The following is a 20,336-nucleotide window of genomic DNA, read 5'->3' as shown; positions in this document are numbered from 1 at the left end:
GTTTTGGTTTTCAGCTTGCGTAGTCAGTCATGTATCAGACGAGTGTTGCAAAAGAAAGTAATTTTCATTTTCGACACCTTCTGAGGTTGTGTTTTGAAAGAGCCCTCTACTCAGTGACAGATCTAGCTAGGTGAAAGAATTAGGTTTTTCTCAGATACTGTACAATATTATTTGTATAATTTATTTTATTTAAAGAATAAAAAGGAGATTACGGAAGGACATCAGAGGCAACTGGCTGATAGAGAAGTATGTTCGGTTCAATAAAATTTAGACCTTGCTTGTTTAAAAGGCAAAAGCTGTAAAGATAGTTTCTGATATTCAGCATTGTACAAAGGCATCTTGGCTGTTTCAGTGACTTATAGTTACTAGAGCCGAGATCATCGTTAATACTCTCAGGCTTGTTTTATATAATTCATTAAAAAAGAGGCTTGTTTCATAGAATTCATTAAAAAAGAGATGTACATACATTTACATGTATTTCAGCAATTTCTGGTTTTTCTTTTTACTATTTTTTTTATTTGGTTAAGCGTCAGTTAGAGCAGAAGAAAGTTGAAGAGGAAGTAGAAGATATTCGACAATTTTCTCAAGCTAAAAAGGTACTTAAGTCTTAATGAGGAGCTCAAATTAAAATTTACCTGTGTTTTAGTCCTGTGTTTTTCTTTTTAAAAATTCGAACTCTTCTTGTTTGTCCCTTTAAAGGTTGAAACCCTTCAATAACAGTTTTTCAAAATTCTTGCCTTCACTAACTTATAGTTGGTAACTAACTTACTTTATCTCCAGTTTTGTTGTGTGTTTGCTAAAGTAGTGTTTCTGGTCTTTTGCAACTGTAGAAAATGGCAAGGATGCGTAAAGAGAAGGAGAGTGAAGTGTTCAGATAACGTATGTAAAGTGTAATTAGCATGTGAACGGACTTCTGAAGGTCGAAGATAAGGTGAATGGTAAAAATTGCTGTATTTTGCATATCATTTATCAGTGTTTATTGTAAGTAATAGTAATTGTAATCAAAGTTTAACGTCTTTACGTGGGGCATGGTTACCCATATTCCCCGAGCCAGAGGCTCTTGTATAAAACGCAAGACAACAACCCACCCATCCCACCCCATGGGAGGACATCCATCACACAGTAATCTCGTGCGTGTGAAATTAACGTCTCCTGCCCCTAACCCTGCAAAAGACGGGACCTCCATTTATTCATCTCTATGGAGGAACTGGGATTTGTCGATAACGTGGACAATCCACCTTTGTTGCCTCTTGTAGATGAAACTTGATTGCCATTTTGATCATTTGGGGCGTTTTGTAAGCTCTTTTATAACTTCCTGCAATAGATCTTTACACTTCTCTATTAAACGACGACATGATGGTGTGGCTGTTAGCTTTGCCACAGGTTTACCATCTTAAATATCTGTGGTCTCGGGTTTCTATGGTAATGGGTTCCTGTGGCATTTACATAGCCATTACGAATGTAGTTCAAATATATTGCCTCTAGAATCTGTCCCTAGTAGTCAGTCTTCAAAACACAATCAGCTCCAAATAAAGATTAATAGTTCATTACTTGTTTGGAAGTGTTTTTTTCTGCCAGGAGGCCTCAAAATCGTTCTTTTGGGGCTTTCAAAGTTCGGCGGTTAATTCGGCTCGCTCTCCATAGTGAAGAAATATCATTATAACATAACCAAAGTAAAGCGCGCGCTCTGATTGGTCAATTTAGCGTCCCCCGTTTGCCCATGGGTGTACGCTGCTAACGTGAGCAAATGCAAAGACTATTTTTCCACGGGCGCTTGTTTTTTCTGGCCACGTAAGATTTGTTAAATAAAAGGGAACTCTTTAGCTACAATGTATCAATCTTATGTTATAAAACAAATGGTAAACACCACAGCGTACACTAGTGAGTTATGGATGCACTTGGGAGGTTTGCTAAGCACTGAAGAAGCTAGAGTCGCTCTCGGCTATCGCCTCGAGCGACTCTTACGCTTCTTTCGTGCTTAGCAACCTCCCGCGTGCATCTATAACTCAATAGTGTACACTGTGGTGTTTACCATTTGTTAATTATTATTATTATTATTATTATTATTATTATCATTATTATTATTATTATTTTCGCAGAGAAATCAACTGAATGCTGCATTCTAATCAGGCAGCACAGGACGAAAACCGTAGCCTGTGAGCCATGGAGTAAAAAATAAATGTACATTAACTAATCCTAAAAAGCTTTTCCGTTTTGTCTACGGTCCTCCTTCTAACAGGAACTCAAACTGCCACCTTGAAAGTCCGGGCTATATTCAGCGTGCCCGAGAGCACTGCCCTCTGCATCTTTCGCAGTACGTCTGTGCTTCTGCCTCCCACCAGCTCGCGCATCATGACATCCAGCTCCCATGACCACCCTACGAAGGCATCCATAATGATGTTATATTGCTTCACCTCGTAGCCTGGGAACTGCTGCCCTAGTTCCCCACGAAGGGGTCCGTACTATTATTATTATTACTATTATTATTATTATTATTATTATTATTATTATTATATAGAACGGTTTTTATTCGTTGAAATGTTAAAAGCTTTCTTTTATGTCACCAGGCCGAAGTGAAGGAGCGAGAACGACAAGCCAAGGCAGTTGAACTACACGTGGACAAACGCAACGGAGAGCTGCTCAGAGAGGAGGTCAGATTCAATTCCAAGAGTACGCCAACAAGGTCATCACTACAGCCAAAGACAATGACCGTAATCCGTACCTACTTATGAAGGCCGCTCAAGAAAGGCCCGAAGGAGGTCGTGGGCCCAAATTTCTAGGCAAAAGAGGGCTTCAACCAAGTTACCTTGTGGGTGATGCTACCGGCGTGCAGTTGCCAAATTACTCCAATGGAACAGTGAAGGGCTCACACAAGAAAATTTACGGCAATCCCGGCGATAGTAGGAAGCGCTTAGGGTTTACCTGGTGACTGATCTCAAGTGCGATGAATTTGAACTTGTAAATAGACTTCCGTTTATCGGAGATAACTACTTGTCCTTAGAGTTTCCAGAGTGACCGGATTTCATGAAGTGTTATATGCTGGCAGGAATTACAAAAATAACAGAAGACTACAGGTTTCCAGCTTTCTTTTCCAGAGATCTAAAACCACGGCGAAGTATTTTGGCAAAAAAAAAAGCGTGAAACAGAATAAGAAAGATGGTAAAATTGGACTTCGGTCGTCGGATGAAGGAAAATCTCCATAGTTGTAAAACAATCGCTTGTGAAAGGAAACTTTGATATAACAATGTATGACTTACTTTCTGTCGATAAGATATAATGAAAATGATTAAGGTAGCAAGGAACGCGTATTGTCTTTACGCAAAGAATTCTTATTATGTTTAGCACCTCGATGTTTCACGGAGCAACGGTAGTATATATAAGGAATACCATTTCAACTTTGTTGATATATCCAAATTATTTCGTTACACCCACCGACGCAGCCCCAAACAGTTTCTTTCGAAACCATCAGCCTTTATAAGGAATACTGTTTATTCCCGCTAAATGATAACTCGCATTGAACCATCTCCCCTGAATTTCCATGTGCGAACGACTTAGCGTGTATATCGTGACAAATTAGTTGCATTTTAGCGAGGGTTCCAGTTGAGCAAAGTAGCGAAGACTGATTGTCACCAGCGCACCTGGAATTCTAAGTTTCCAGGAAAATATTATCATAATTTATGCTGACATGATTTTTCCGACAATCAACTCTGCTATTCAAATAAATGAATATCACGAAAGCTCGTAAACAGTTTCAGAGAGAAGACATTGAAAGGAGATTAGCGTAATCAACAAAGAGTAATTCGTGCTTTTCGAATTCATGCCCGCTCCTTTACAATACGTGAGTAACTTACCGTGTTTATCTATCTCCTATTTGTACTATATACAGAGATAAGGTGGAATAACTATTTGCCTTGATATCAAGACCTTTTTCAAAGGTAAAAATAGTCAAGGTCGGTTATTTTTACACTAGGCCTAAACCAAACCGCGTATTTACGCAAGCAGTGGGCCTTACGTACGTATTTTCTATAAGTGGTAAGTTTTCATTCAATGAACGTCCTTCCACTGCTAGCTTTCGGCTCTCCTGACACTCTTCACAAAAATTTCCGATGGCCTTGAACGCGGTTCTGATAAACAACGGCTAAACTTTGTTCCAATGACCGGCGCTCAGTCTCTAAAACCAACCCGCATCAGTTGGAAAAAGCAATCTGGCAGACGCCTAAATTTGGCCATTTGGAGGTTAACGATATTTCTTTTCCGAATGACGGCTTATTACGAGACATAACGTGGCAAATTTCAGGGTCTTCTTCAATACGAAAACCATAAGATTCAGGAATCGTATAAGTAGTTTATCAATGCTTTTTCTCCCCACAGGAGATTGGAGCGGCTAACATACCAGAAAATTTATTTTGTTGTTGCTGTTGTTTTTGTTGTGATTGTTTCCTTTTGTTTGGCAGATATCTCTTCCCTGACAATGCAGCACAACCCCGTCAATAAATTCCAAAATCCACTCTTCTGTAACTTAAACAACGGCATTTAATGCAAAAGCAATTACAAAGAAAGTGAAAAACAGGTCAATACAACAATTGGAGTGACCTGATATAATATCATCCGGCTCCAACTAAACTTTCTGAACTTTTCCCCTCGACAATTCGTTTAAGACATAATTTTGAAACTGCCATGCCGTTTCCGAATAAAAAGAAAAGAAAATTAAATTATTCATTGAAGCTTTTCGTTTTCCAACTGAACAATTGGTTTTTAACAGCATTCTTAAAATGTATCTGATACATTTACACAAGGTACAATTTATCGCAATCAAACGCAAAAGAGAAATCTTTCTAAATATTGGTAAAAACAAGGTTAAACCTTGGCCATAACAGTTAGAATCAGGCGCTCAAAGTCTGACAAAACGAATTGATAAGATGCAGAAAATAACTTCGAGAACAAATAACTAGGTAAAATTCCTCGAAAAGTTAGTCACGCAATTTCAACTCGTCTAGAACTAAGATTATCGAACAATTGCGGGACAACTGATTGCTCTTCAAGTTCTCTGGAAACTATCTGTACAAGCATATAACTTTCACTCAGCTATACGGCAAAAATGGATTAAGAAAAATTTTAAAAAAAGAAACCTATTCGACTTAGACGAAAATGCAACACCTAAAAATGTGTTTATAGGTAACGACTTCATTCATATTACATTACAGCTACCTAGCCAGTCGTGATAATTTTAAGACATCACTTATTAGAAAAAAAAACAGAATAAACTAATTTGAATCAGACATCAACACACTTCAAAGTTCTTTCTCTTTGATATGTCCAAAATTCAAGAGCATTTCTGGAAGCGAAGAAACAATTTTTGAAACAATAGAAATCTACAGGGGCTCTTCTTGAATTTTTAGATTGGACCGTCGTTTGGTTCTCCCTGTTTTGAAAAGAAGACCGCCACAGACATTTCATCGGAAGCCCAGTGGGTTTTGTTACAAACGTCTACAGACAACTTTAAACTGCATCAGCTTTCTTTCTTCAAGGCTCACTTCCTTAACTGAAAAATAATAATAAAAAAAATACGTTGAGAAGAGCAAACTTAAGGGAGCTTGTTGAATTTCCGTAAATCTCTTTCCTTAATTCGGCTATGCGAAATAAGACGAGACACTGCATAACAGGATCAATTCGAACGAAAGTAATTTTTAACCTCTCTTGTTTTCTACGAAAAACCATATGGTAGAAAATGTTGCTAGTCATTTGCATGCCATGTCAATTTGCTCGTGCAACAAGGAAACTCTAGCCTGAAGAAAAAGAATCGCATGGCAAAGAAAAGCATCTCTTCCCACATATAAAGCTATCTTTCTGATCTGAAGTCGCTTAGTACTGAATCAAAGTTATAAACAGAGTAATTACATGGTTCAGCATCTAAATTTCCTTGAAATCCAGGTGAACATCATCACCAATGAGTACGAATGGTGCCCACTGCTTCACCTCCTTGAAATTTCCAGATTCTCTCATACACTTCATGGCTTCATTAAGAGCTTCACTTGCCCTCTTGCCTTTAACCAGTGCATCGTAGAAGAAACTCATGAACTCCAGGGTTGCCTCGTCTTCAATCGCCCACAACGTTACCACAACCGATCTAGCTCCGGCACCCAAAAATGCTCGCGCGATGCCGACCACACCCTCGGCCATGACCTCCCCACGGGCAGTGTAACAACAACTTAGAACAACTAGTTGCGCCCGCAGCCCAACCTCTAAAACATCTTTCATTGTCATTAGATAGTCAGTCTCTTGAGGCTGAGGGTTTTCTCTTGCGGTGTTTGGAGCCAATAGGATTTCTCCAGTTTCCATTTTACCATGCGCTGCAATGTGTACTAAAGCCACCGATGAAAGTCGTTTTAAAACTTCATCTTTTGAGGCCATTTCTCTTATTAGTGGGGAAGTATTGAGGATTCGTCCGATCATCGCAACTTCTTTCTTTGCTCCTGGCAGTTGTATCAACGGTTTTCCCTGATGAAGGATATGTTTAAAACATGGGTCGCCGACAAGCAAAGCACCAGTCTTCATGTGGAATTCAGCTGGGCAATCATTAATTAATCGTAGAGTCGTCAGGGACGGAAGCATGCGAATTCTGAGAGAGTCACTTAGGTATGTTGACTTCGGGTCCTCTAGAGCTGCATAAGGTACAAGGCAAAATGGCCCCTCAGGGACAACTGTGAGCACTTTACTGTCGATCAGATCAGCGATGGGAGTAATGATGATATCATACAGCTTCTGCAGAGCAGTTGATTGTGAAGACTTCACATCGATTCGAATCATATCGTTCGCCACCTCCTCCTCTTTCAGCGAATCAATCGGCCGATTCTCACCGGTTACAGCATCTCTACTAGAACCGATCTCCTTAAGGGCGTTTCTGTTCATCTGCTCGATGAAAAATTCCAATTCTTCCTGATATCTGTAATTATTGACATGTACCTTTCTCAGCTGGACGTTATCATTGCTAAGGAAAATCCAGAAGTAAACGCAAGGCCCACTAATGGCGATGAAAACTGTAGTAGATGGAACACGACTCAGAAAAACGTCTGGGCTGGTATTTTCTGAATAGTCTCCAACCTTATATTTCGAGTTGATAAGATCTCTCAGAGCTTGAGCACGTCCTTTTTCTGCGGTAAAGAGAGCTTTGACAACTTCATCAAGCCTAAGGTTTATGCGCCAGAAAGCTGTGTATGCATCTTTGTGCTGATTGCGATAGCAAATCTTCCAGTTGTCATTAGGTTGAAGACTATCCCTGATATCATCATAAATCCTTACACTCGAACGACAGTGGTCAAGCGCTCTCATGAGATTCCCTTCAGATTCCAAACTTATACCAAGAGAAAAGTGTGAGCCTGCCTCTCCTGCCTTGTCTCCCACTTCTTTAGCAATTTCTAGATGACGTTGATGGTACCCGATTGCTGTTTTAAACTGTCCTAGACGAAAATAAGCCCAGCCGAGATTGCCATAACTTCTTCCCTCTCCGGCCTTGTCTCCCACTTCTTTAGCAATTTCTAGATCATGTTGATGGTACTCGATTGCAGTTTTAAACTGTCCTAGACGAGAATAAGCGCAGCCGAGATTGCCATAACTTCTTCCCTCTCCGGCCTTGTCTCCCACTTCTTTAGCAATTTCTAGATGACGTTGATGGTACCCGATTGCTGTTTTGAACTGTCCTAGACTATCATAAGCGCAGCCGAGATTAGCATAACTTGTTCCCTCTCCGGCCTTGTCTCCCACTTCTTTAGCAATTTCTAGATCACGTTGATGGTACCCGATTGCTGTTTTGAACTGTCCTAGACTATCATAAGCGCAGCCGAGATTGCCATAAGTTGTTCCCTCTCCGGCCTTGTCTCCCACTTCTTTAGCAATTTTTAGATGACGTTGATGGTACCCGATTGCTGTTTTGAACTGTCCTAGACGAGAATAAGCGCAGCCGAGATTGGCATAACTTCTTCCCTCTCCGGCCTTGTCTCCCACTTCTTTAGCAATTTCTACATGACGTTGATGGTACCCGATTGCTGTTTTGAACTGTCCTAGACGAGAATAAGCGCAGCCGAGATTGCCATAACTTGTTCCCTCTCCGGCCCTGTCTTCCACTTCTTTAGCAATTTCTAGATGACATTGATGGCACCTGATTGCTCTTTTGAACTGTCCTAGACGCGAATAAGCGCAGCCGAGATTGCCATAACTTCTTCCCTCTCCGGCCTTGTCTCCCACTTCGTTAGCAATTTCTAGATGACGTTGATGGTACCCGATTGCTGTTTTAAACTGTCCTAGACGAAAATAAGCCCAGCCGAGATTGCCATAACTTCTTCCCTCTCCGGTCCTGTCTTCCACTTCTCTAGCAATTTCTAGATGACGTTGATGGTACCCGATTGCTGTTTTGAACTGTCCTAGACGAGAATTAGCGCAGCCGAGATTGCCATAACTTCTTCCCTCTCCGGCCTTGTCTCCCAATTCTTTAGCAATTTTTAGATGACGTTGATGGTACCCGATTGCTGTTTTAAACTGTCCTAGACGAAAATAAGCCCAGCCGAGATTGCCATAACTTCTTCCCTCTCCGGCCCTGTCTTCCACTTCTTTAGCAATTTCTAGATGACGTTGATGGTACCCGATTGCTGTTTTGAACTGTCCTAGACTATCATAAGCGCAGCCGAGATTAGCATAACTTGTTCCCTCTCCGGCCTTGTCTCCCACTTCTTTAGCAATTTCTAGATCACGTTGATGGTACCCGATTGCTGTTTTGAACTGTCCTAGACTATCATAAGCGCAGCCGAGATTGCCATAAGTTGTTCCCTCTCCGGCCTTGTCTCCCACTTCTTTAGCAATTTTTAGATGACGTTGATGGTACCCGATTGCTGTTTTGAACTGTCCTAGACGAGAATAAGCGCAGCCGAGATTGGCATAACTTCTTCCCTCTCCGGCCTTGTCTCCCACTTCTTTAGCAATTTCTACATGACGTTGATGGTACCCGATTGCTGTTTTGAACTGTCCTAGACGAGAATAAGCGCAGCCGAGATTGCCATAACTTGTTCCCTCTCCGGCCCTGTCTTCCACTTCTTTAGCAATTTCTAGATGACATTGATGGCACCTGATTGCTCTTTTGAACTGTCCTAGACGCGAATAAGCGCAGCCGAGATTGCCATAACTTCTTCCCTCTCCGGCCTTGTCTCCCACTTCGTTAGCAATTTCTAGATGACGTTGATGGTACCCGATTGCTGTTTTAAACTGTCCTAGACGAAAATAAGCCCAGCCGAGATTGCCATAACTTCTTCCCTCTCCGGTCCTGTCTTCCACTTCTCTAGCAATTTCTAGATGACGTTGATGGTACCCGATTGCTGTTTTGAACTGTCCTAGACGAGAATTAGCGCAGCCGAGATTGCCATAACTTCTTCCCTCTCCGGCCTTGTCTCCCAATTCTTTAGCAATTTTTAGATGACGTTGATGGTACCCGATTGCTGTTTTAAACTGTCCTAGACGAAAATAAGCCCAGCCGAGATTGCCATAACTTCTTCCCTCTCCGGCCCTGTCTTCCACTTCTTTAGCAATTTCTAGATCACGTTGATGGTACCCGATTGCTGTTTTGAACTGCCCTAGACTATCATAAGCGCAGCCGAGATTGCCATAAGTTGTTCCCTCTCCGGCCTTGTCTCCCACTTCTTTAGCAATTTCTAGATGACGTTGATGGTACCCGATTGCTGTTTTAAATTGTCCTAGACGAGAATAAGCGCAGCCAAGATTGCCATAACTTCTTCCCTCTCCGGCCCTGTCTTCCACTTCTTTAGCAATTTCTAGATGACGTTGATGGTACCCGATTGCTGTTTTGAACTGTCCTAGACGAGAATAAGCGCAGCCGAGATTGCCATAACTTGTTCCCTCTCCGGCCTTGTCTCCCACTTCTTTAGCAATTTCTAGATCACGTTGATGGTACCCGATTGCTGTTTTGAACTGTCCTAGACGAAAATAAGCGTCGCCGAGATTGCCATAGGTTGGTCTCTCCCTGGCCTTTAGTTCAGCGTCAGTCTTGCTTAGTAAATCTAGCAGAAGCTTGTTGTTATCATCAATCTTAAAGCGAGTTGAGGTTAATTAGCTGATAAGAGGATTTTAGAGGAAATGTGCTTTTCAGAAATAATGGAATATTGGGTAGAGGTGTAGATAATAGACTTACTTTCTTAAGAACACTCTCAGCGAGCTCTCCTAGTGCAAGTGACTGCTTAGTTTTAGACGACAGGGTGATTTACATCTAGACACACCAACCGGGGCTTTTTAAACTCCGCTCCTTGGCACTGCTCAGTGCGCCGTTAGTAAATATTGCCTGCTTTACTTTGCGTGTAACGTTTGAAACATTTATCAATGCAAAGGATACGGCCAATCCTGTGCACAACCAGCTCCTTGCGTCTTTATACAAGCAAAGCTTGACACACGCGTTGGCTCCTGAAAACAAGTAAATAATGGGTGGTTAGAGGTATTTCATCATCATTAATATAAAAATATAAGAAAATATCGACTTAGTGTTTTTTTCCGGCAATTTGAACTAGTGGGAGGGCTTAAAGTGAATAATAAGAACTAATGCAAAACTGTTGCCAATATTGTGGGTTCGTTTCTAAAGAAACAATGGCGCTGCGTTGGTGGGGGTATAACAAAATGATTTGTTTTATTTGCTGAGTTGGCAATGTCAATCGGCCACCGAAGAGAGTTTTTGGAGCCAACGATTTTAGCGTTGGCCCTTCGTCAGAGCGTTCTGACGAGGGGTTAACGCTCGAAACGTCTTTATGGTGGCCAATTTATACTATAAACTGAATATAGGTTCATCTATATCATTGGCACCTGGGGTGAAGTCAACCAAATTATCTTATGGCAGCAATATAGGTTCATATATATAATTGACACCTGGGGTGAAGTCAACTAAATTATCTTGTGGCATCAATATAGGTTCATATATATCATTGACACCTGGGGGTGAAGTCAACCAAATTATCTTATGGCATCAATATAGTTTCATATATATCATTGACACCTGGGGTGAAGTCAACCAAATTATCTTATGGCATCAATAGAGGTTCATATATATCATTGACACCTGGGGTGAAGTCAACCAAATTATCTTATGGCATCAATATAGGTTCATATATATCATTGACACCTGGGGTGAAGTCAACCAAATTATCTTATGGCATCAATATAGGTTCATATATATCATTGACACCTGGGGTGAAGTCAACCAAATTATCTTGTGGGATCTATACATGTTCAACTGCAAACTTGTTGACCCTAACTTGAAGTATAGCACACATTTCCGCGCCGAATATCATTGACACCTGAGGTGAAGTGAAGTCCCTTTCGACAAAATCGCTGAAAGGGTTTTGATGACCTATGGTTGAAAAACCCACCTTTCTTTATAGCTTTCATTAAATTGGGTTCCAACTGAACAGAAACTGTTGCATCACTGAGACATTCCTCGTAGTTTCCTATGACATTCAGAAGTTAAGTGTAAGTGGTCGTTACACATCGATTGCAATTTACGAGTGACATCCGTTTATTTGTTTATCCTTGAAACCAGGTGACAGTCATTTTACTGGGTAAAATTAAGAGAAGAGACGGTTTTCGGTTTTACCCTCCTTTGTACCACTTGAAAATCTGCAAACGACACTGAAGAAATGTAGCCACACAATCGATTGTTGCTTCTTGACCTATTGACATTTTAAAACTGGTCATTGGTCGTAATTAACTGAGTTTGATCACAACTCAACTCACAAAGTTCATCTTAGACGATTCTACACACGTTACATGTTTGATGAGAGGAATATTGATCAAAGAAGCACCTCTACCCGTTTTTTGTATCATTTTGGTCCCATGCAGGATTTTGTTTCTTAGGCTCAATAACCCAACGCATACCCAAGTTTTTTATTTGTGATTTTCCTATTTTTTTTGTAATATTTTAGTAAGTGAATAAGATGTCGAGGAATAAGTCTTTACAGGATGAAAAATACTTCGCGTTGTTCTTTGAAAACTTGAAGATCTGAGTTAAAGATGAGTAGTTGGCTTGGATTTGGAAATTTCGATTTTTGTATAATTAACAATTATTCCACTAGCGCGCGTTGGATATGAGATGATAGAGAGCCAACGAGGCGCGTAGCGCCGAGTTGGCTATAATCATCTCATATCCAACAAGCGCGAGTGGAATAATTGTTTTATTAAAAACGTTGAATTAAACTATTAAATTTTATTAAATTCTTAGCTTCCTTTTAATTTTAAGCTGACACGTACGCTCACCATATTTGTAGATTATGGTATATTGGTTGATATACCATAATGGCTAAGCCAATAAAAAGTCTTGAATTGCATTATCCAATGATTTAGTTTTTAATAATTAACAATTATTCCACGAGCGCGCGTTGGATATGAGATAATAGAGAGCCAACGAGGCGCGTAGCGCCGAGTTGGCTATAATCATCTCATATCCAACAAGCGCGAGTGGAATAATTGTGTTATTGAAAACGTCGAATTACATTATTAAATTTTATTAAATTTTTAGCTCCCTTTTAATTTTAAGCTGACACGTACGCTTACCATATTTGTAGATTATGGTATATTGGCTGATATACCATAATGGCTAAGCCACTAAAAAGTCTTGAATTGCATTATCCAATGATCTAGTTTTTAATAATTTATTTTATCTCTACATGCTTAGACTACGTTTTATTATTTTCCACAGCATGTTTTGAGAGGACCTCTCGCTTTTCCCACCACAGCCTGCATGAGTTTGAAAAATCATCTACTCGTAACTGAGAAATCGTCCAAGCTATTGTCTCTGGCGAATCTCTCAAGCCAAGATAATCATCTCGGCAGGCTGGTGTGAGTACTTCCGAAGAGTTCTGATAAATAACCGTGATCCAGAAAGTCTTTTTTAATGAAATCTGGGGTGTCGCATTTGACGATATCTCTGTTTTGGTTAACGTCCTTAGCAAAAATATCACATTAAATCGCGAATATTATTCTGATTATTGTCATCATTATCAGATTTTCTGAGAGATTCCCACGTTGTCCCAAACGAAAGAGTCTCCTTAGGACTCGAAACCCGGCGAGAGCAACCTTCATTAACCAAGAGAAAATCCCTGAGGGTCACTGGAAATAGCGCAAATTTCTTCGGAAAAATTTAAATCACGAGGTCTGTGACCAAGCCTGGCAAGAGTGGGCGCCATTTCGTGCAAGAGGGCTCTTCTACCACTTATAAGTTAGGAAATTCTCAAAAAATGCGACGAAAGGCGGTTTTCTTAAAATTGCTTCTTTGCAGAACATTTCTGCGTTTCGTTCGACACGAGATATTCAAGTTACTATTGTCTTTAAATAAAATGCGGAAAGAACTGTAGGCGTCGATAAATCATGATGTGAATGGTTCCAGACTTTTTGATTTCATTATCTTACGCTACATGGAGAATTTAGTAGTTTTAGCAAGAAATTCTTACCCAAATGGAAATGAGCTGCTGCCCTGTTGCTATAAAGCTTGGCGTTTAGCCGTGTATCTTTGCAGTTCACTCGAAGTCCTTCCGTGTAAGAGTTTATCGCGTCATTAGTTTGTCCTTTTCTGTATTCTATGTTTCCTTCCTCGAGACATACTTTCGCTATATCTGAAAACATGCCGCTCGAGTGTTAATGGTTTTGAAATGAATGCAACGACTTTTTACGGATAATGCCAACCTTTGTTGCCTAAAAACGAACTTTTATGATGTAAAGAAGCTTAGAGCTCTCCAGAAAAGGAGAGAAGATTTCGGAAACAATTATTTACGCACTTCTTTAAGTAAAACATATGTAGTTATGGGAAGTCGTCGCTGTATCTTGACTATTAAGTAAAGTTATTCGGTTGGCTTTTATTTATAGAAGCTTTCCAAACCCCTTTTACACCATTTGCTGGAGATTAGTACTCTTGGATGCTGTGGGTGAAGTACGGTGGAAATACTTCGGCGGAAAACGCGAATCGTCCTTCGAGCCCTTCCCCGCTTTCATGACATCCTCGAAGGAAACTATGATTGTAAGATTCCAAAAAGTTTCAAGAACTTTCGATTCAATTCTTAAAGTTATCATGAAACTTTTGAGGATCAAAGATAAACCTCCTGCAGAATACTCAAATTGGAAGTGGCGAATCGCCCGGTCAAGGTGGTGATCACTTGTTCAAAGGAATGATCGATAGTTCACATATAATATTGTTGATAGCATGACTCTTATCAGGCACTGGTTCTCTCACCTCTTAAAGGGTCATCTTGTACATCTATTTTCCAGTCAGTTGAAGTGGCTTCACATTCCTTTGTTGCTGAAATTATGATAAAAATTAACGTACCCTTGTTAGAGACCACAATTATAAGCGATTCCAGCGTTTCCACGTTTACTCGGTAACTGTAGCGAGTTTCGTTACCCAGGATACCGGCGCATTTATTTAGCTGCTATAAACCTTCAAGAGTAACTGTCCAAGAAAAGGCCGAACCAGACTAAAGACTTACTCAACCACTCGACCAAACGGCCTTAAAACCGCTTCAAATATTCATTTGGCAGTTTTTTCTGTTGCTTTCTCTCACCTGTGGCCTGACGCTCATTGTCCAAGTCCACTTCTTCTCCCGTTGTTGGGAGGTTACTTTCCGCCATAACTAGAAATAAAAACGGAATCGATTGTAATGAATGCGTGTACGGTCCGTGCACGGTTCGTCCACTCATTATTTTTAATGTTATAATATATGTTGAACTACAGTCAAAGCCAATGTAGAGTCTTGTTTTGTTTTTTCACTCCACATTATACCAGTACAGAACCTGATTTTACCTGAAACACATATCGTTTTATTAAATTTGAAGTCAAAACCACTTTACCTGATTAATGTAAAGAAGAAAACGTCAAATCTACAAAAATTTCCAAAATTTTAGAAACAATCATTTCTTTACTTCTGCATTATGATAAAAAGCCAAAAACAAAATCAACTTCTGTTTACCGCTTTTCGTTTGATGTGCAAGTTTAAACAGAAAAACGAAAATTGACTTCCGTTTTATCGTTTTCTGTTTTTTGCCTAAACTAAAACAAATAAACGAAAATCGAAAATTGACTTCCGTTTTATCGTTTTCCGTTTTTTGCCTAAACTAAAACAAATAAACGTAAAACAAATTTTGAGTTTCGGTTTGTCGTTTCCTGTTTTATTGAAGTGCCTTTGGGGGTACATAACCTTATGCAAAATGGCAAGGGGAGGGTAGGAGAGTCCTGTATATAGGAGGGGTTAACGCCCATTTGCGATTTTAGCGGGAACTCTTGACCAGTGATAAGCCCTCTTATATTCAGCTCTTAAGTCACTGTTGCTGATTGGCTAAAGCCATGCGTTTGTACAGCACTATGCTTTGAGCGCGACACGTCGACTTAATGAGGAAAAAACGTTTTCGAAGTTGCTTTTTCATATCAAAAGTGTGGTAAGGAGACAGAAGTACAGGCTATAGACGTATAAAGAAGACCAGAGTAGTATGCTGTGTATGTTCTCTTGGTGGTGGTGCTTTGATCGCGCAATTAATGGAGGACAGAACATTCGTCCTTTGGCGCACAGCAGCGAGTGAACTTCACTGAAGACGACTTGACAGCTGATATACCCTACATACTTTACCCCGAAACATTTACAGCAGGGATCTTAGCATGCGAAACAATATCAATTTGCTTGTCATTATTAACAATTAATAGGATCAAGATCGAGAGTCTCCTTTGTACTGAAACAAATCCTCATTTCCTTACACTTCGTCTCGTTTAGCTGGAACTTGTCCGAAGCAGCACGCGAAGCAAAGGCGTCCTGTTGCGTTTTCCAAAGTCAATAGTCTGGGCGAATTAAGTCTACCACAAAACATTTGGTTGACCGACGTAGACTGAAAGTGAAATGTTGGGAAATTTGAAACAAAATATTTCTCAATGCGTTGCCGAGAAAAAAAACTTTGTTGCTGTATAATTTTTAGGGAGATGTTTTTGAAATTTTTCGTGTTAAGCTGTTGTAGCGATCTCGCCTTTCAGAGCAGTATTCTGCACTACTATTAGCATTTACTGCGCCTAAATTTTTTCCCTCTCACGTATGATGTAAACACGTCAACACATGCGCTAATTCAGTCCGTTACTGTACGAAAAGCATTCCAACCAAAACCAGTTAGAATTTTGAGTGACTACTTTGTGGTTACATATTTCAAATTGCTGAAGACTAAAATTTAACTTCTCTGAAGGATAACATGACTAGGGTGGTGAGCTTTGTGAAGAAGGTCGAATCATGTTCACAAGCCATCGGAAAACCAAAATATTAAATCGTGACGTCCTCAAGGTTTCATTTTCAAACATGATCATGATCAAGAGTTGGCAGCAAACGTCGTTGCGGGGTTAAAATTTTTACTATCGTCAGCTTCTATTGACGTTTTCTCCTCATATTTTTATGTTGCTCTTATGCGGTGAGACCAGCGAGTGAGCGAGATAAAGGGAATCTTGTGCTCTGATCGGCTAGCCGAAAAGGAAAATCAAAACTTGCTCTCTCGTGATTTCCTGCTTTGATCCCGCAAAATGGTAATTTTAGGAGGTTTAATACTTCTTACTGTAGGAGCCAGTCAAATTGTTTTTTGCATTTGGTTCATGTTGTACAGATTTTCCGGCAGCGCTTGCTCCAACAGAGTCGCCAAGATGTCTTTATGTCTGTCAAAACAAAGAAAGCTACGACGACTCTCGCGGTTTCATCTGGTAATTTCCTCGTGTCTTTGTTTTCTTATTTTTGTTATTGTCATAGCGTTTGTCGTCACGCTTAATTTCGTTTTCTAGAAATGTTGGTTGGTTTAGCTATAAATACAACATGCCATCCATTCTGCTGAGGAGATTGCATAGTTCGTGGACTTTTCAGCTGTAAACCAATTGAGAGGAACCAAGGAATTTATCAGGGATTCATAAGTGGCATACTCTCGAAGCAGTTCACAATAAAGCTGGAATATTCGAATGAAATTGAAACTCCAATTTTTTTTTTTTTTTTAACGTCCCAGCCTTGAAACTGCTGTCAAAAATTACATAATGAAAACTAACTGTACCTGTCAAATGTCATCCTCTGAATCCGTTTATTCCCCAAAAGATGCCATTTTTCAGTTGTTAATGCCTGAAAGTATCAAAAATAATAAGTTTTAACCCGCTGTAATATCCACTTTTGTTATTAAAATTTTTCTGCTATTTATCAAAAGTTATCTTGTACATTCATTTGTTGTTTTTTGTTCGTTTGTTTCCTTTTAGAGTTATTTTTGCATTTTTCTGTATTATGATGTAGTCATCCTACGATTTAGACTCAGTTATTTTCCTTTTGGCGGAAAACATCCGCAACATCCTGATTCTCCTCAGAACAGGACACTCTCCGCCATATAAAACTGAATCGAAAAGAGTGAAGTCAACCCGTGAGTTTTATTCTTGTAGCAAGAGGACATGTTCTCTTGATTGCACCGCAGATTTGCTAGAAAACAGTATCGTGGCAAAGAAGTGACATTGAATCAAACTGCTCTACAACTTAGCTCACAAAATCCAAAGATAGGGTTAATGCTTCCCTTGTCGCAATTTATTGGGAGGAATATAGTGTTTAATCAACAAAATATTCTCTTTGTTCGGTTTTTCTATAATTCTCGTAATAAATTGTTGGATTTACATCAATATCTTTTAGGAAATGTTCCATTTTAAGCTCTTGTGGGGGTTGTAGAGCTAACAAACTGTGCATAAAATAAAAGTCTTTCCCGTTATCTTTCCGTGAAAAGTGTTGGGATTTCCTCAAATTTTCACTTTTTAGCTTTCACCTTGACAGCCCCATGAAACCTCTAAAAATAATAATGGTGAATTTATTTCGCGTAAATGACGCGCGCTAATTCTGCACTGATGATATTTGCGGTGAAACATATAGATTTTGCGACCTAATTCGATGCCTTTATAGATTTCATTCCTATACAATTATTATGGAATCGCCAAAGCGGTTTTTTTTTTTCTTCCGCTCATGCAGAGGACGTGAACGTAGAACATTATGAACGGCGAACTATATTTCTTAAGTCTACATTAATTAGTTTTCTCTCACTAGAATGAAAATTTGGTGCGAAAGAAAAATAAATTTAGCTGTTATTATCTCTGATGGTTTTTTTTTTATTGCATTCATCCTCACTTTGGGAGGATAAGTAACATCCATTGATCACCGTCGGGTTATATATAGAACCGGATGGAAATGCCATCAATTAGCAGTTTTTTGCGTGATATTTTCTGTGGAAAACCGTTACGACAACCAGCATTAGCTTTACTCACCTGCTTGCAATAAAACTCCAAAACGTTCTTTTCCAAGAAGGATACGTGACTTTTCGTTGAAACTATAGGAAAACAGATTCAAAGCGTTACGCGTTTACTAACGAAAACGTTGACAGCTTACACCGGATAACGTTCGTGCACTTCTTATAGAAATACTAGATGTAGACATTCAGGTCGTTGCTGAAACATTTCTTTTTGGAGAAACACTTAGAGTATTTAAAAACTCTTTTAAGAAAAATTTTACTGAAGAAGATTTCTGCAAGCTGGGACAGTGTAAGAGAAGTCTGAGTCTCTCTTAAGGGTTTTAGAGCCGCAGTTTTTCCAGATTCTGCGTTCAATCGCGGTAAGGGAGGCCATATACTAGGATTCGTACGTGACAAGCGCCGGTCATAATTCTGGAGTCAACCATATGGTAGCTTCATAGATCCTTCCTAGGCAGATGAATCAGCTACTTCAAACTCTGTTATTTGTATCTATAATCAGCATTGTGAACATTTTTCTGTCATTTAATCTGATAATAGAAGAAATAGACGAACTAGTTTGCTTGTTCGTTGATCGAGTTAAGAACAGTTTGTTACGCTTGTCACGATTATATAAAAAAGAATAAATCTGAGCCCCTTTGAGGATTCAATCTCTAAACCTGCAGATCTCCCCTTGAATTTCTTCATTCGACGAAGGAGTTCAAAACTTACTCTCTTTATCTATTTTCAGACATGACGCTTTCGACATTGACTCGTGTTTCATATGAGCCAGGTGCATGTCTGTGGATCTATGGTAGAGCTTCACATCGTAAAATCCGAAGTTCAGAGGCTCGAATCCTCAAGGAAAACTCAATATGTCTCTTTGTTATCCAACTACACTCCGTAGAGTACAAATAACGCCATATACGAGTACAAATATCGCGCTGTATTTGTACTCCAGAGAACCGGTTAAACAGGTTTTCTCGCATCGCGCAGGCGAAGAATTAGATTGAAGTGACGAAAAAAAATGGCTGGAAAATATACATCCAAGTTTATTAGACGAATCGAACAAAGAAAAACAGCTCGACGACCGAGAAATTTCTTCATTTATCGAAGAAAATAGAAACGCGGTAATTGCGTTCCGCGGCACTTCGCATACTTGCGTCACGCACTCCCCGTAAATAAATATCCTTGAAATTCCCCCGCACTGAAATAGCAATTTGGCGTGTTGGATAAGAAATAACTTATTGGACGTTTTGTTGTGTAGCATCGCTGAGTATTTTTACTCGTTATTTGTATTTTGACTCGCCCTACGGGCTTGTCAAAATACGCTTATGACGAATAAATATATTTCTTTGATTTTTTTGTCTTATATTTAACTTATTTCAACCTATACGTTTAATCACTACCCGCTTAACATTGTATATCTCTTATATCCTAACTAACTAATTCAGTTCTCACCTTAACTCTTGTGAAAATGTGATTTTTCCCGCAACCTTGTAACAAAATGGTTCACTCGGTAACACGAGCAGTTTTGAAGAAGCTGAATACTATTATAAGCATGACGAAGTCGGCAGAAATCGAAAATTATGAACTGTTTCTTTCGACTCATTCGTAAGTCATGAGTTTATTTTGCGGCTATGCCATTTCACTATTTATTTGCCAACTTGGACTCGGACGTCATATTTCAGCCTTTCATTTTCATAAATCTGAAGTATGGCACAACTATGTTAATCTTCATCCTTTTCAATTTAATTTTTTGCGCTAGTGTGGCTGGTCATTAAGAATCATGTCTTTCCAAAGGTTGTATTCAGAGCGTGAGCTCTAAGTGTAAAATCAAGATTTATTTCAGAAATGAAATCGACCAAAACCAGCCTTTCCGTTGCTATCGTCTTACTTGAAAAGAAGTGTATGGGGTGGTCTATTCTCCTCGACCCTGCTTCACGTGCCTCTTCATTGCACGCGGTTGGACTCGAAGGAAACGCCCGATGTATAAATTCGGCTCCGTTTTTTCTTCTTTTTTTTTCTTTTTTTTTTTTTGCCTTCAG

General features: G+C 39.6%; 1 protein-coding gene and 1 long non-coding RNA gene across 2 annotated transcripts; one reads left to right on the top strand and one right to left on the bottom strand.

Moving 5' to 3' along the window:
• Positions 1–252: 252 nt before the first annotated feature.
• Positions 253–3,341, top strand: LOC148719996 (uncharacterized). Its single transcript, XR_015993369.1, has 3 exons — positions 253–596; positions 831–931; positions 2,568–3,341. It is a non-coding gene; the product is annotated as an uncharacterized LOC148719996 (long non-coding RNA).
• Positions 3,342–4,510: 1,169 nt separating this feature from the next.
• On the bottom strand, positions 4,511–19,807 carry LOC148719995 (uncharacterized). Its single transcript, XM_088738297.1, has 10 exons — positions 19,750–19,807; positions 18,329–18,390; positions 17,092–17,156; positions 14,595–14,663; positions 14,267–14,332; positions 13,491–13,652; positions 11,415–11,492; positions 10,391–10,458; positions 5,899–10,089; positions 4,511–5,542 (listed from the first exon to the last, which is right to left on the bottom strand). Exons 4-9 carry the CDS (start codon positions 14,659–14,661, stop codon positions 5,911–5,913), a joined length of 4,620 nt encoding a protein of 1,539 aa, XP_088594423.1. The 5' UTR covers positions 14,662–14,663; positions 17,092–17,156; positions 18,329–18,390; positions 19,750–19,807; the 3' UTR covers positions 4,511–5,542; positions 5,899–5,910.
• Between the last annotated feature and the right edge of the window lie 529 nt (positions 19,808–20,336).

The sequence above is a fragment of the Stylophora pistillata genome, chromosome 11 (assembly GCF_964205215.1).
Source record: "Stylophora pistillata chromosome 11, jaStyPist1.2, whole genome shotgun sequence".
Taxonomy (NCBI): Eukaryota; Metazoa; Cnidaria; class Anthozoa; order Scleractinia; family Pocilloporidae; genus Stylophora; species Stylophora pistillata.
This window is presented reverse-complemented; position numbering and strand designations above follow the sequence as displayed.